At 43.5% G+C, this 16,273-nt stretch overlaps 1 protein-coding gene across 3 annotated transcripts in view; it reads right to left on the bottom strand.

Moving 5' to 3' along the window:
* The window catches only part of zgc:154054 (Alpha-1,3-mannosyl-glycoprotein 4-beta-N-acetylglucosaminyltransferase B-like), a 21,030-nt gene extending 17,399 nt beyond the window's left edge, over positions 1-3,631 (bottom strand). For all 3 annotated transcript variants that reach the window (XM_068595403.1, XM_068595405.1, XM_068595402.1), the window contains exons 1-3: positions 3,470-3,631; positions 2,886-3,002; positions 2,479-2,612 (exon numbers count right to left, since the gene is read on the bottom strand). In XM_068595403.1, the coding sequence (XP_068451504.1) occupies positions 2,479-2,612; positions 2,886-3,002; positions 3,470-3,626 (408 nt within the window). In that variant the 5' untranslated portion in view covers positions 3,627-3,631. The remainder of the gene's footprint in view (positions 1-2,478; positions 2,613-2,885; positions 3,003-3,469) is intronic.
* Positions 3,632-16,273: the final 12,642 nt, after the last annotated feature.

Here is a 16,273-nt window from a genome sequence, read left to right as displayed (position 1 = left end):
CAGCTCCTGTCTTCTTCTGCCTTCTGCCTTCAGCGCTGCTTTTCAGGGCAGCTGCTTTCAGATTGTTTCTCTCCTGTGTCTCTATCAGCAAAGCAGTTTAAGTTTTTACAGATTAAAGTACACTGAAAGTGGATGATGTGGTTGATTGTCATAGACTTCAACAAATCAGATCTTCAGTTTGACAAACTGGGCAGAGTCTTTAACGTGCAGGGACTGCGAGACGGCCTGGATGTATATGATTGGGCAGTGGCCCAGCATGACCGTTAACATGCGCTGTGATTGGTTAGTGGCGCACGAAGCCACTAGAAACTTCTAGCTAACCCTAACACCTTTCAGAAGATTACAGAAATGTGATGTGTGTGTGTGTGTGTGTGTGTGTGTGTGTGTGTGTGTGTGTGTGTGTGTGTGTGTGTGTGTGTGTGTGTGTGTGTGTGTGTGCGTGCGTGTGCAGGGTTTTCATTTTGTTGGATTGTTTTGTTATTACTAAATAGTTGTTTGGTGGCTATTTGGACAACATGCATTGTTGTTGACCCGACGGGTTTGGGCTGGTCAAGTCGGTCAGTCAGGATGCAGGACATCGTGAGGTGAGCGCAGCGTAATGGAACATTGCTCCAAGGAGCGGCCGCGCCTTCTGCTCTCGTTGAAGTAGTTAAAATAGCTCTGCAGGTGTGTGACCTTGCACATGCCCACAATAGTGAGATGGAGCTGTGTTTGCCCTGAGCAGTGTTTCCTCTACCATTATAATAGGGGGGCGGGGCGCCCCTGAAAAAAACTCCTGCCCCCCTGTAATTTTCTCTATAGCGCCAGATCACAAAATGTCATTTACGGTTCTCTTTCCTGTAGAACAGATTTACACCTTTATCTGTTATTGAACAAACTAAACGGCTGTATTTTATTGATCGGATCTACACACAGCTGGTCATTTGTGTCTCTACGTGGTCGCGCGAGTTCCGCCCGTGTGCGCATACAGGTGAGCACTGAGCACACGCACAGCAGCGAACAGAGAGCGTCGAAAAATATGTTGCATGAAAAGTAGACAACTGAGTTATATCTGCGTTTTAAACGCTCCCAGGTTGAAGATCATCAGTAGCTCTCCTGCAAGGAGCACCGGAGCAGCTCTCTGAACGATGCTCTCTGAACTGAAAGTAAAACGAACCAAAGTGCTCGTGTCTTGTACCAACAATGAGCTGCTGGCTTCACACATTACAAAGTACAAACTACACGGACATAAAACTAAGTCATTAATAAATATCAGAGCCGTTCGTTCATTTTTAAACTCCGACGATAGATGGCGCTAAGGAGCGCATCTGTAAACATATTCGTTGCATAGACATCCTGTTTACCCCAAACAGACAGTCGCGGTGGACCGCTGGCAGAGAGACTGAAGGCTGAATTATACTTCTGCAACTCCAACTGCGGCTGGCCACGCAGTCGGATTGACGGACTCGTTTTGATTTTTAGTTCCCCTGAGTTTTCCATACGAGCGTTTAGAGTGGACCTGCACACTGATGTTCACGATATCTCCCTCCAGGAATTCACCTCCATCTGCGTGTCCTGATACTCCGTCAGACGGGTTTTATAAATGCTCATATTTGTAGACCTCTTCAGCCAAACGTTCTTCAACAGGATCCATTGTTCCTGTTTCTGCTGTGGCTTTTAAAAACAGAGGTATTATGCTATAAAACCAGACATGAGAGACTCAGAAAGGATGTGGTTAGCGGACCAATCACAGCCTTCCGGGCTACGTACGGCTCGCGTCGCTTTGATGGACAGTCAGAAATTTGGGGTGACGCACGCAAGCACGCAAAATGGCCGATTTGACCACGCAAGGTCGGCCATGCGTGTCTTGCGTGCTTGCGTCTCTGCGTAAAACCTGAATATAAATCAGTCTTAAGTGATTGCAATTTAATAAGAAATTAGTCTGATGGAGCAACCTGGTTTACTTGAAAGTTATTGTAATTTCCTTTATTCTGTCACTCTAAAAGCACAGAGGGAGTCACAAAATGATGTTATTTACAGAAAAAGTTTGAGAACCACTGCATGAAGGGTCTGTGTGGTCGTCGCCGCCCCCGCTGCCGCCGTGAGATGACAGTGGAGCGTCCCAGCACGAGCGCGACTCTTCAAGAAGACTTAACCCTAACGAGGTCAAATCTCTGCTCCAAGACCCGTTTGAGAGAAGAACTTGGGCGGAGAAAGAGAGATTCTTTCAAGAAACATGAGACTGACAAAATAGTTTTTTTTTTTTAAATATCATATTTGCCCTTGCGGTTAGATAGAGGATGAATGCCACTCTCATGTCTTTGTGCTAAATGTGGTCCAAAGTCACTGAAGGCTCACTGATTAGCATATTGTAGCTAGCTTGTTTGTGTGTGTGTGTGTGTGTGTGTGTGTGTGTGTGTGTGTGTGTGTTTGTGTGTGTGTGTGTGTGTGTGTGTGTGTGTGTTTGTGTGTGTGTGTTTGTGTGTGTGTGTGTCTAACCTCGGCAACAAAGACAATTATGAGGAGATCCTGTTGCTGCAAAGATGTGAGGCTGTAGAGCAGAGAGCTGAGCGTGCTGACCAGGTAGCTCTGCTTCTCCCGCTTCACTGTGGGAACGCCCAGCACCACGGACACTGAGGACAGAAACACAGCCATGTTCCATGAGGCAGCTGCTCTTCCCCATTACTGTACACTCAGACTGCAGATGAGCAGCTGTCTTCTATGAATTTGCTTTGCTATCAAGTGACGACATTCCCAGGAAGCTACACATGTTACCTTTCACCATTTTCAAAATGAAATTGGTTTTGAAAGTAAATAGAGTTTCCCTCAAACAAAGCTGAAGCACCAAGAATCCGAACAGAGTCATCCGATAATGAAAGGTGTGTTTTGCTGCTGCTGCTCCATACCTCCACGCCGTCCCTGTCCCAGGACGACGTTGGGTTGGAGGCTGTCTGGATGTTGTCTGAGGTGGGGCATGTAGACGTACATGTTGGGCTGGAGGAACGGCTGCCCCCCTCTTGTTTCTGTCCACAAGAGGAAAGAGGAGGTAACTATTTGATCAGTGAAAAAGTTTGCACTCAACATGCTAAATGGAGTAAGATAGTAGTGGGAATCATTACACAACATACGTTGCATTTGTTCTTTTCCAAAGTTCCTTCAGTAAAAATATGCGATCAGGAGATCAGCAATAATGTTTTTATTCACCCACGCCTGATAGCGCAACATTGTGAACCACAAATGTTTGATGAAATCAGCACACAGAGAGCTAGAAAATGTTAGCACACTGCTGGCTGACGTACAGAGAATCCATCCAGTTCCCTTGAGATGCAATCAGGCTCTGTTTAGTCAAAATGAATATGAACAGAACAAAAAAATACTGTTACGTTTATGTAATTACATAAAACCTGTAACCTCAAAAAACCTTACTGTCACTTTTTCGAGCAAAAGACATTGGCTGATACATGAGTGCCTTGTGTTTTGTGAGCCTGACCTGTGGAGGTGGTGGTAGGAGAGGGGGGGTGGGTACAGTTGGCAGCTATGGATCTGTTCCTCAGCTGGTCCAGGATGCTGCTGAGATCCGAGCTGAGCTGCCTTCCCAACTCCTCAGCCACCAGCAGATGTTCGTTCAGGGTTTGCAGGTCTGGCATTGCTGTTGGACCTGGAGACATTGAAACAAAAGAAAGAAGCATTGATCAAACCTGTCGGTCTGAGTGAGAGCATCTCTAAGGTTTCTCCCCTTCCCTTTTCCTCCCTGTGTTCCTGATTCGATGAAAGGTTCCAGGAGAGGGATGTCGTATGTGTACAGATTGTAAAGCCCTCTGAAGATGATTTGTGATTTTGGGCTATACAAAATACATTAAATTACATGAGCAGTTTTCTTCTGGTAGAACACATGTATTCCTTTATCGAGTATTCTCTCAAACTTCTCAAAATTGTGAAAAAAACCTTTCTACCTTTCCTGAAGTGACTTTTTTTTACTAAACTCCAAAAGCAGCTAATCCTCACATTTGAAGAAAAGCTGATTCTGCATTTTTCTTTTACATCTTTGCTTGACAACACATTGCCTCCATGTCAACTGGCACTTCAAATGATTTTTTATTTTCCATTGGCACTTCTTAAAGGGGCCAGATGAATTACTGATAAAACATCAAATTACAGACATTTAGTCATCTTCTCTCTCATGCGTTCAGCAGCCGTCAGCCGCATTACATTTGCTTATTTTTCTTTAAGCAGCTGTTTTATAAAATGTGTTTTCAATCTTCAAGTGGCCCATTGGGAGAACTCTCAATGTCCAGCTGGACATAGGAGCTTCACCTCATTCTGCAACATGCGAACAGTGTTTCACTTTAACTTTAATTACATTTTGAACCTGTTTACCTTGTTTACAGCTGACAATTTGAATAAGTTCAACTACTTGAAGTGAATTCCAACTGCTGTCACTGTTTACATATTAATGACACTATTGACAGTGCACACACATCGACTCTCATTGCAACTGATATTCTGCTGCTTCCCCCTCTCTCTCTCTCTCTCTCTCTCTCTCTCTCTCTCTCACTCTCTCTCTCTCTCTCTCTCTCTCTCTCTCTCTCTCTCTCTCTCTTTCTCTCTCTCTCTCTCTCTCTCTCTCACTTTCTCTCTCTTTCTTTCTCTCTCACTTTCTCTCTCTTTCTCTCTCTCTCTCTCTCTCTCTCTCTCTCTCTCTCTCTCTCTCTCTCTCTCTCTCTTTCTCTCTCTCTCTCTCTCTCTCTCTCGAAGAAGAAGAAGAAGAAGAAGAAGAACTGGTTTCCTCTGCTTTTAGTGCTTACTTATTTCAATAATTAACAACTGAAGTAATTTTCACATCTAAACAGGGTCCCCTATGAAAAGACTTCATTTGGGTCATTGTGGGCAGAAGGGGTCAAAGGACAAAAGAGACATCTCGCTCCATCTTTTCCAATCTCTTCTTTGCTCCACTTGGTGATATGCCGCCACGGCAATAGTTCATTCCACGTCTCCCACAAGAAGGAAGCAAGCGGCTCGCCCTTTGCCTTAACTGTAATAAGGGAAAACATTGTGTAATATCTGGGCCCTTTCAAACAATGAGAAAAGAGTGTGAAGATTTAGCCTGATTGTTTGTTTTAATTAGTGGTTTCAGCTTTTGATCACGGTCATGTATTTTGGAATAGGAGAGACTTCTAGAAGAATAACCCAAACCCACCAAAAACAAAAAGGAATTATGTGCTCACAGAAGATACCTGTCCATGGTGACAACCCAGCACAACCCCGCTGGACAAGAGTCAGAAGATTCTCAAATGAACAAGATAACAACTGATAGATGAAGCAGCACATATTCAAACAATAACTGTCAACTCTGCACAAGCTTTAAGAAACGCTCATAGAAATGTGAGCTTACTTATAATTCATTCTTTTGTTCATGTTCTAATTTAATCTTTGATCTAATATCCATATCTTTGTAATCGCAAAGTCTTGGCTGACACCAATGATCATGTGGGACAGCTCAGACTCATGTGTGTGGCCCGGCCCAGACCCACAGACTCACTGCTCTCGAGCCTTGCCCAGATGGATACCAGGCTTATTTTGGAGACTTTAACCTCCTCAGAGTAAAAGTGTCAATAGTTTGAAACAAGGTTTGTAAAAGCACCACACTGGCGACCGATACACACAAGTTCATCAATGGAACCAATAGTTTCTGATCAGAACTCCCTCAAACGGTTCCAGACCGAGAAGTGAAACACTATCTCAGTAGTACACCAACAGCTTACCTGAATCACTGGGAAGCGTTTTGATCCAAGTAAATGACGCAAAACACACAACCAGCAAAAGACATCCCAGTCTGATGGAGTAAAGCCTCATTTCATGTCTCTGTGACGTCCGTCTGTCTTCGTCTGCCGACTGGCCGTCGGTTCTCATCGGGCAGCTGGTGCATGTGAGAGGGCCAGGTGCAGGTAACGTTGTTTCCTGCTAACTGCTGTACCCAATGCCAAGATCAAACTCAAGAACAGCTCATTTTACGACCTGTCACTTCAATGGTGCAAAAGGAATGTGCGTGCTATAGCGCCATCTGCTGGTGATATTGAGTGAACACGTGTCCTGTCAGGCATGACTTGAAGACTATGCTAGACTATATTGCAAACAACAAATTATACATATTATAAAGTGTAATAGATAAGTAATAGAGTAACGACACCACTGTGATGTAATTGATGTTGCAATGTTATAAATATAATCATTATTATTATTAATTTTTAAGGACAATATTTCATAGGTTATATCGTTAGTGTTACACTACTCCTGCTGATGACCCCCTCTCTGACATGGATTGTGGTTATCTGGATCGTGGTCCATGCCTACTAATTGTAGTATCTTGACTTCCTCTTCAATCATCTTTGTGATGATGTCATCCAGGTGTAGAGTTCAGATTGTAATAATAAAGATGGCTGCACACAACGCCTTATATGGTCCAATGAGTACCAACTGTTTCACTTAGACAATTAAATGTCAGTACACACACGTAAATACTCAGTGGCGGGCCGTGGTTTCAGACCTAGGCCTTCAGTGAGTGCCGTATAGTCACATCACGGGCGTGTCTCTGGAGTTACTGTCACAGACCGACATCCTCAATACACGGCTGCGCGCGTAAAACGCCCCTCACCCTCCAAGGTGCACATCTGGCGAATGCCTGGCCCAGTGCATGATGGGAAACGCCTAGCTATCGCCATGTCGGAGAGCTGATTGGCTCTTAGATCTGACAGCAAACACCACGTGTTGTAGAAAGTCCTTATTTTATGTGTAGTTGACATACTTAACATTTGATTGTTGACTATTAGTCAACAACAACAACTATTAGTCATGTTAATCTACAAACATATATTGTGTGGTTGATAATAACAAAGCTTATTTATAGAACATACATCACAACTAGTAGTAATGTATTTCACAGGCAGAACAAAGGACACAGCTACACACACATTACTACATGAATATTTATTCATAAACACATGAATGAATCCAAAAGTGATCCGTAAACTACAAGAAGTCTGAAGATCGGAACCAACAGGAAGTCATTTTTTCTGTGACTTCCTGTGTATACTTTGAAGGCACCTGAAAACTGTTTGACTTGACCTCAGTTTTTAATGAACGCGTCCTGCAGCGAACGAGTCTCGTGTAATAATAAAGATGGCCGCACACCGCGCCTTGTATGGTCCGAGCACCGAGTGTGTCTAATTAGACAATTAGATGTCGATACACACACGTAAATACTACACTACTTATTTTATGAATACTTTGTCATATTCATGTAATGTGCTCATTCTGGTCACATGACATCTATTGCTTTCCTGAAACAACCTTTTTTCTTTCTGTTGGGGGAGTTTCTCCTGATCCGATGTGAGGACCTGGGACAAGGATGTGGTATTCGTACAGATTGTAAAGCCTTCCTTGGATACTTTGTCATTTATGATTTTGGGATATACAAAATACACTGAATATAATTGAATAGTTTGTTCATGAAGTCATGTTTTATTTCCAACACTTAGCATGTTCATTTGAAGTGCATTTATGTTTATTCTCTCATTCCAGTGGATAACATTTTTTAACTCAAAACCACCTGCACAGTACATTCCCCCCGTGTTAATGTCAAAGTATTTGAACACTTTCAGAGTTATTACAACTACTTCAAGAGTAATTCTTCCCAGTGTATTGCCCAGTGCTGGTGTAAATAATCAGAGTTAAACTTTTTAGTGTAAAAATGTCATTCTACGAGATGGGTGTCTTTTCCACTTTGTAATTTTTTTCCAAGGAAAAACTGTTTTTTAAGACACTCACATTAAGAAAGACATAGTAGACCTCCAAAAAAACCAACATGTTTTCCCACCTCAGGTATTAAATCCCTAAAAATGAAAAAAAAAAAATATTACAACCCGTCAGTATAAGTGTTACGGGGTGGTGAATTTCACCTTAAATGGCTGCAGCTCACCATGTGGTCAACTAGCTGAGCTAGCAACTACACTAATCCGACTAAAATATCATTTTCTTTACATTACAAGTGCATTTAAAAAATAATAAAAACAAAGTTTGACGGACCCTATCCAACACATAAAAACAGCAAATAACCTCTTGAGCTTGACTCCTGCAAGGGTTCGAATGATGTCACTTCCTCTCTGACATCATCTGGAGCGTCACATTTGTGGGTTCAATTATACCAGAAAAAGGGAACTTGTATCTGGAAGTCGCTGGTCTGTTCTTGTTCTTAGAAATGAAACATATTCCATACCAGAAATTGACCCCAAACATTTAGACAGTAGTGTACACTATTTGGGTTAACTATTCCTTTAATCTTCGTTTTCATGAAAAGCCATTAAAGCCATCAAAGGGTTCTACCATAAGGTCATATGATCAAATTCCATTTTAAGTCCTTTTAAACTCAGAATTGGATCATTCTATGAATGAGACCACAGTGTCCCATCATGGCTGTCCTCTCATGTTGGACATGACAGTTTAACACTTGCTCTCTTTGTGGAGCTTAACTTCTTCTCTCCTGCACCATCTGACCACCAGTCACCAGGTCAGCTTGGTCAGGTCACGGCCGTCCATCGTCAGCTCCGGGCTACTGGTTCAACATACACCATCAATTATCCAGACTTTTCCACCCAAGAAAGAATTATAATGTGATCAAAACTTTTTTTCTACTTAACAATTATTGGATAATGCAACAATATATGTTGAGGTTGCAGCTCCAACCACAAAATATCTGAGTGGGTATTGGCCACTACGACCCACTATTAGTCAAACTATACAGACGAGTAAAAGGATCCTCTGAGACGGTCACTCGGAAGTTAACAGAGGCCCCATGCAGTCAGAAAAGCACATTTCTGTTGCTGTGGACTGTTGCAAGAGGAAGCCCACAGTCTCAGACACAAAGCTCCATTCATATATTACCATGACCCCACCCACCCAGCATCCAGCACCCATTACCAACAAGTAACCTTTGACCTGTCCCAGCAGCTGCATTTATGAGGAAGTAGCCTGTTGTCATGGTGACAGAGGAAACATGTAATATCCTATCACCCCAGAAACTTAGATTTTATGTTTTCACATGAACTCATTTTATTTTATTTAAACATAGAGACGGATTGTTTTATGGATAATGCATCTGCTTTTCATGTCATCATCTATTCTATAAGATAGATAAATACTGTGTATTCAATATGACAGTAGTCAAAGCTTTACTGTAGTGCTGTGGGAAAATCACAGTAACCAAGACTTTAAAAAATCATTGCACCCAAAGTACTGTAAAAAATGACAGTAACTAATAATGTATTGTAGTTATATACTCTGCTTTTTTTATTTTATTTTATTTTTTTACAGTAAGTCACTTGTCAATGGCTGCCAATTAATAACGGTCAATTTCACAGTGTGTTTTTTACAGTGTGGATGTAGTATAATCATAATGATAATAAAAACAATAATGGTATTGGCAATGCCAGTGCCCATGGACTGGCAGACCGGGGTGGTGGTTCCCATCTTCAAGAAGGGGGACCGGAGAGTGTGCTCGAACTATCGTGGTATCACACTGCTCAGCCTCCCGGGAAAAGCTTATGCCAGGGTGCTGGAAAGGAGACTCCGACTGCTTGTCGAACCTCGGATTCAAGAGGAGCAGTGTGGATTACTTCCCGGTCGTGGAACAGTGGACCAGCTCTTTACCCTTGAAGGACTACTGGAGGGGTCTTGGGAGTTTGCCCAACCAGTCTACATGTGCTTTGTGGACTTGGAGAAAGCTTTCGACCGGGTCCCTCGGGGGGTTTTGTGGGGGGTGCTGCGGGAGTACGGGGTGCCGGATCCGTTGGCACGGGCTATCCGGTCTCTGTACGCCTGCAGTAGGAGTTGTGTTCGTATCCTCGGTATTAAGTCAGACATGTTCCTGGTGGGTGTTGGCCTCCGCCAGGGCTGCCCTTTATCACCGGTCCTGTTTGTGACCTTCATGGACAGGATTTCTAGGCGCAGCCGGTGGGCGGAGAAAATCCGGTTCGGGGGCCTCGGGATCGCCTCTCTGCTTTTTGCAGATGATGTGGTCCTGTTTGCTTCCTCGGACCGTGACCTCCAGCATTCGCTGGGGCGTTTTGCAGCCGAGTGTGAAGCGGCAGCGATGAGTTAGTGCCTCCAAATCCGAGGCCATGGTTCTCTGCCGGAAACCGGTGGATTGCTCCCTCCAGGTGGGGACAACATGCTTACCCCAAGCGAAGGAGTTCACATACATGAAGGTCTTGTTCACGAGTGAGGGTAAGGTGGAGCGGGAGATGCACAGGCGGATCGGTGCGGCTGCAGCAGTAAAACCGGCGCTGTACCGGTCCATCTTGGTGAAGAGGGAGCTGAGTCGGAAGGAGAAGCTCTCCACTTACTGGTCGTCTACGTTCCAACCCTCACCTATGGTCACGAACTCTGGGTCGTGACCAAAAGAACGAGGTCGCGGGTACAAGCAGCCGAAATGAGCTTCCTCCGTAGGGTGGCCGGGCTCAGCCTTAGAGATAGGGTAAGGAGCTCGGACATCAGGAGGGAGCTTGGAGTCGAGTCGCTGCTCCTTCGTATCGAAAGGAGTCAGCTGAGGTGGTTCATCTAATCCGGATGCCTCCTGGACGCCTCCCATTAGAGGTTTTCCAGGCACGTCCAACTGGGAAGAGACCCAGGGGAAGACCCAGGACACGCTGGAGGGATTATATCTCCCGGCTGGCCTGGGAACGTCTCGGGGTCCCCGAGAACGTGCTGGAAAATGTTGCGGGTCAGAGGTAAGTCTGGGTCGGTCTGCTGGGTGCTGCCACCGCGACCCGACCCCGGATAAGCGGCGGAAAATGGATGGATGGATGGGTATTGGCAATACTAATACCATTGCAAGTATTTCTAATAATGATAGTAGCAGACAGGACCAGGGTCCAACTCACCACAAGGTTCTGGATTCCTGCTCACATCAGTCCTACGTGTGTTTTTTATATCAGCTATTGTCCCTCAGCAGACAGAGAGCAGATTAGATGGAATTGAATGATCCCAGTAAAACACCTCAGCTGCAACAAGAAGAACAGGACTCAGGAAAAAAAGGATATTAGTGTATTATATGAGTGATAAGAGGAATAATATGGAAAATATGAAGTAGTACAGCATACACTTATAAAATGAGCTGTCCAACAGGTTCTCTGCTTGATAAGGATTCATTTCTTCATGGAACAATGTTAAGAAAAAGAATGGCCTAATGTGGCTATGTTGAGCCTCTTAGAGGCTAAAACACAAAGAAAGTACACAAGAAAAAAAGAAAACAGATAGAGAGAGAAAAATCTGTTGGTCTTCATTTGAGTTTTTAATCCTTGCGTTAAGAGGATTGTGTGTAACATGTTAATGCCATCATGAGAGGAGATAGACTACACATGAACATGCAGATGTTGCACAGAGGGAAACACGCACGCACAAATCTAAACCCATCTTTGCTGCTTACACTCACTAATCTTCCCTGGGTCAAAATGCAGGATTCCAGGCTCTCTTCCAGAGAGACAGGGAGTTTAATGTTATGTCAAATCAAAGCGCTTATTTTCATACATTTTAAATATTCTTTCGGATGCCCAGCTGACGAAAAAGTGGGTGGGGCAGCGAGTGGAGAGGTTGGGCGTGGGGACTCTGAGAGATGAAGCAAGAGAAGATAAAGGACCCATCTGTTCCTATAGTGGCAGATAAAGAGAGAGGGAGGAGGAGGACGGATGCAGAGGAGGAGGAAGGTAAGCATTGTCTCCTTTCAACATTCCATGTAAGTTTATCTGTATGCATGAGTTGTGTGTGTGTGTGTATATATATATATGTATATATATATATATATATATATATATATATATATATATATATATATATATATATATATATATATATATATATATATATATTACAAGGGGTGTTTATGTTTTAGAACAGGTGCAGGAATAGTAGGGTTTTGGAAAAAAATGAGGTCATGAATCGGAGTTTCCTCAACCCAGAAGATTTTCTTTAAAAAAAGGAGAAAAAGATATTATTAATCCCTTTGGGGAAATTATTCTCTGCATTTAACCTATCCTTGATCAAGGAGCAGTGGGCTGCCCTGTGAGGCTGCCGGGGAGCAACCAGGTACACACACACACACACACACACACACACACACACACACACACACACACATATATATATATATATATATATATATATATATATATATATATATATATATATATATATATGTATATATATATATATATATACACACATATATATACATATATATACATATATATATATATATGTATATACATATATATATATATGTATATATATATATACACACATATATATACATATATATACATATATATATATGTATATACATATATATATATATATATATATATATATATATATATATATATATGTATATGTACACATATATATCGCACCATATATACATATACCACTATGATGAAAGCAATAGCAATAGATGAAACAAAATGACCTCCATGTTGGATTCATTAGTTATCTTATCTTATAAAGATAATCCAGAGGAATCTCTGAAGCAGTGTTCCCCATACAGCGTGCTTGGGGTCAAAACCAAACCAGAACACCTGTGTTGAAAAGAAAACAAGAAAAAAAAGTATTTTCCAAAAAGTATTTAACATTACCTTCAATTTAAGAGTGACTTGGTCGGTAACAGTCTGTGTACTCCTCTGGACTCTTGTCCTCTACTCTCTTTGCTGCTTTAATCTAATACCTTCAACACTCTCCCCGTGCCCCTCCCTCTCATCCCTTTGCTCTGCCCCTCTAACTTAATTAAATAAAGCATCTGACTGACACACACACACACACACACACACACACACACACACACACACACACACACACACACACACACACACACATATATCACCAGTGTCCTGTGTAGCAGTGCCCCCCCCCCCCCCCTCCATGTTTTATGGTAATTTCTGTACATCTTCTGATTGCATCTGCTATATTTTCTCCCCGGTGGGAATACAGTATGGATGTTTCCCGCCATTCGCTGACTGCTTTAACTCATTCAGGCCATGGTGACATTGAATGTCAAGGTATTTTTTCCAGATTTTTCTGTGGGAGAATAGAGAGCTTTTCAGGACTGCCTCCTCTACAGTTAAAGGTGCTACAATCAAAATTTAAGGCATTAACGTAGCAGCAAAATAACTATTGCCATGTGAGGATAGGGGGTGTCGTCCTGAGCAGAGAAGGAAGTCACCCTCAGTGTTTCTAATGGTGTCTTATCAAAGCTTCAAAACTGCTTTGTTTATGTAGCTCTGAATCAGAATTAGCTTTCATGGCCATGCATGTACATTCACACATTCATGGAATTTGACGCCGGATTCTGCGCTTTGTACTTTTTTACATCGCAAGAGCTAGATATAAGATAAATATAAAAGAAAGACCAAAAAAATAAGACATTAAGGAAACATAAAAACAGTATAAGAGTAAACAGTGGTCCAGAAAGTGCAGATAGTGCCGGTGCAGCTGGTGTTGCTGTTTAGCCCTGTTAGCTTCTAGCTGCCTGCTTAGCCGTCGCCATGTTGAGATCTGTATAGAGCCAATCCCTCAATCATAGTTCTGAATTTAGAAGTTAGTACCTTTTAAGGTTTGGTTGCGTTTACTCACTGAAGGTAAGCAGCTGTAATCAATATTTGTTTTGTGTTGTGGCAATATAAAAACAATGCGACAATGTGCATAGTGATCAACCGGCATCTGCAGCTCACCTTGGCTTCATAGCTGTAAACTAAGTTTCAGCTCATTGTTCAGCTGTACAGCTGCAACTTTCCTTTATTGGCTCACTCTTACATGACAGCAGCAGGCAGCTGTTTTAGAGAAAAACTGTAAAAACCCACCAGAGGGCCTTTGTCCCTGTAACGACAACTATATCTTGACAACAAATCAGCACTCCAACCAGTGTTGTATGATATGACTAGCATCACCTTTTTAATATGTATTAGGCCGTTTCGTGGCTCACATTGGGAACTCCTCCTGCGTGGCCTCATCAGTAGCTCCTATTGCATTCTGCCAGGAAAGGGGGATGCCTCCCCGCATAACCTGGCTTGATGCTCTGCTGCCAGTCAAAACCTCAAGGTCTGCTCAGTTATTAGAGAGTTACTGCTCATACCAATCTGTCACCAACAGTAGTAAATCAACATAGATCAACATAAAACCTTTGCTGGTCCCTTATTCCCCAGAAGGAGTGACCTCGGGCATAGACACACTTTCGTGTCCCATCCACACATGCATAGTACCGAACAAGCGGTGCGCCGTCCCTATGCCGCTAAAGTGGGTTATGAGAACATTACATAGGCTTTATGTCGCCGTAAAACCTCCTTAGTTAAGGGGGTGATTCACTCACAAGGCCCAGGCGAAATCGGACATTTTTCGCAGGAAGAGATTTCCTTTCTGAAAGAGAAAGGAGCAATAATAAGTATTTCTCCTGAGCAGAGACAGAGTGGGTTCTATTCGAGATATTTTCACATCTCAATACACCCATCACACAGGAAGTGTCTCAGATTTGACTTCCAGGAGACAGGTTATGAGTAAGACATCCCCTCTGGTCTCTCACTGAGCCCAAGAGTGTTTGTAAAATGCACCGAGGCAGTTGTGGGACCGCTTCAGGAGGCGGGGGGGCCGAGGTGCCATACATCGACGATTGGCATATAGTGTTCTACTTTCTTGTCAGACCATCTCCTTTATAGACCTATTTATAGACTCTGATCAGGCCAGAGTGAGACTGACTGGGGAAAGGTTAAAGGCACTCCGAGACTGTTTAGCTCTTTTTCACAGGGGCAAATTTGTGTCTCATACATTACCTGCAATTGGTGCCTGTTCATTTGTCATTGAAACATTTCCTTTTTTTCTGAGGGGATATCATGTGTTGTTCTGGGCAGACCACACCACAGCAGACTACAGCACAGCAGACCACAGCACAGCAGACCACACCACAGCAGACCACAGCACAGCAGACCACAGCACAGCAGACCACAGCAGACCACAGCAGACCATACCACAGCAGACCACAGCACAGCAGACCACAGCAGACCACAGCAGACCATACCACAGCAGACCACAGCACAGCAGACCACACCACAGCACAGCAGACCACAGCAGACCACAGCACAGCAGACCACACCACAGCACAGCAGACCACAGCAGACCACAGCAGACCACAGCAGACCACAGCACAGCAGACCACACCACAGCAGACCACAGCAGACCACAGCAGACCACAGCAGACCACAGCACAGCAGACCACAGCAGACCACAGCAGACTACAGCAGACCATACCACAGCAGACCACACCACAGCAGACCACAGCAGACCACAGCAGACCATACCACAGCAGACCACACCACAGCAGACCACACTACAGCAGACCACAGCAGACCACACCACAGCAGACCACAGTAGACCACACCACAGCAGACCACACTACAGCAGACCACAGCAGACCACACCACAGCAGACCACACCACAGCAGACCACAGCAGACCACACCACAGCTTACAACAAAGAGGGGGACTTGAGTTCCCTTCGGTTAGACTAGCTGAAGCACAGACTGATTGTCTAGAGCAGCGGTCTCCAACCTAATTTGCGCCACAAACCGGTTTCGTCTCATACAATATTTTCACGGACCGGCCTTAATATCACATTATTGTGCTAACACGTCTTGTGACTCAAGCATTGTGATAACATCGTATCGTGGGACCTCTGGTGACTCCCACCGCTACACTTTACCCCTTTTTCTTGTCACAATAGAAAAGGGAGTGGAAGCTTGCTTTGGTTGTGTCTGTCTATCCTGAGCATTGGATAGCGCATATGACCTGGAGATTAAATCATAGAACCTCGAGATCAGAGCATAGAACCTTGTGATCAGATCATAAAACCTTAAGGTCAGAGCATAGAACCTTGAGGTCAGAGAATAGAACCTTGAGGTCAACACATAGAACCTTGAGGTCAACACATAGAACCTTGAGGTCAACACATAGAACCTTGAGGTCAACACATAGAACCTCGAGATCAAAGCATAGAACCTTATGATCAAATCATAAAACCTTAAGGTCAGAGCATAGAACCTTGAGGTCAGAGAATAGAACCTTGAGGTCAACACATAGAACCTTGAGGTCAACACATAGAACCTTGAGGTCAACGCATAGAACCTTGAGGTCAGATCATAGAACCTCGAGGTCAGAGCATGGAACCTTGAGGTCAGATCATAGAACCTCGAGGTCAGAGCATGGAA

Source organism: Clinocottus analis, unplaced genomic scaffold, assembly GCF_023055335.1.
Source record: "Clinocottus analis isolate CAN_PGR_092001 unplaced genomic scaffold, fCliAna1.0.p SCAF_10, whole genome shotgun sequence".
In the NCBI taxonomy this organism is placed as follows: domain Eukaryota; kingdom Metazoa; phylum Chordata; class Actinopteri; order Perciformes; family Cottidae; genus Clinocottus; species Clinocottus analis.
This window is presented reverse-complemented; position numbering and strand designations above follow the sequence as displayed.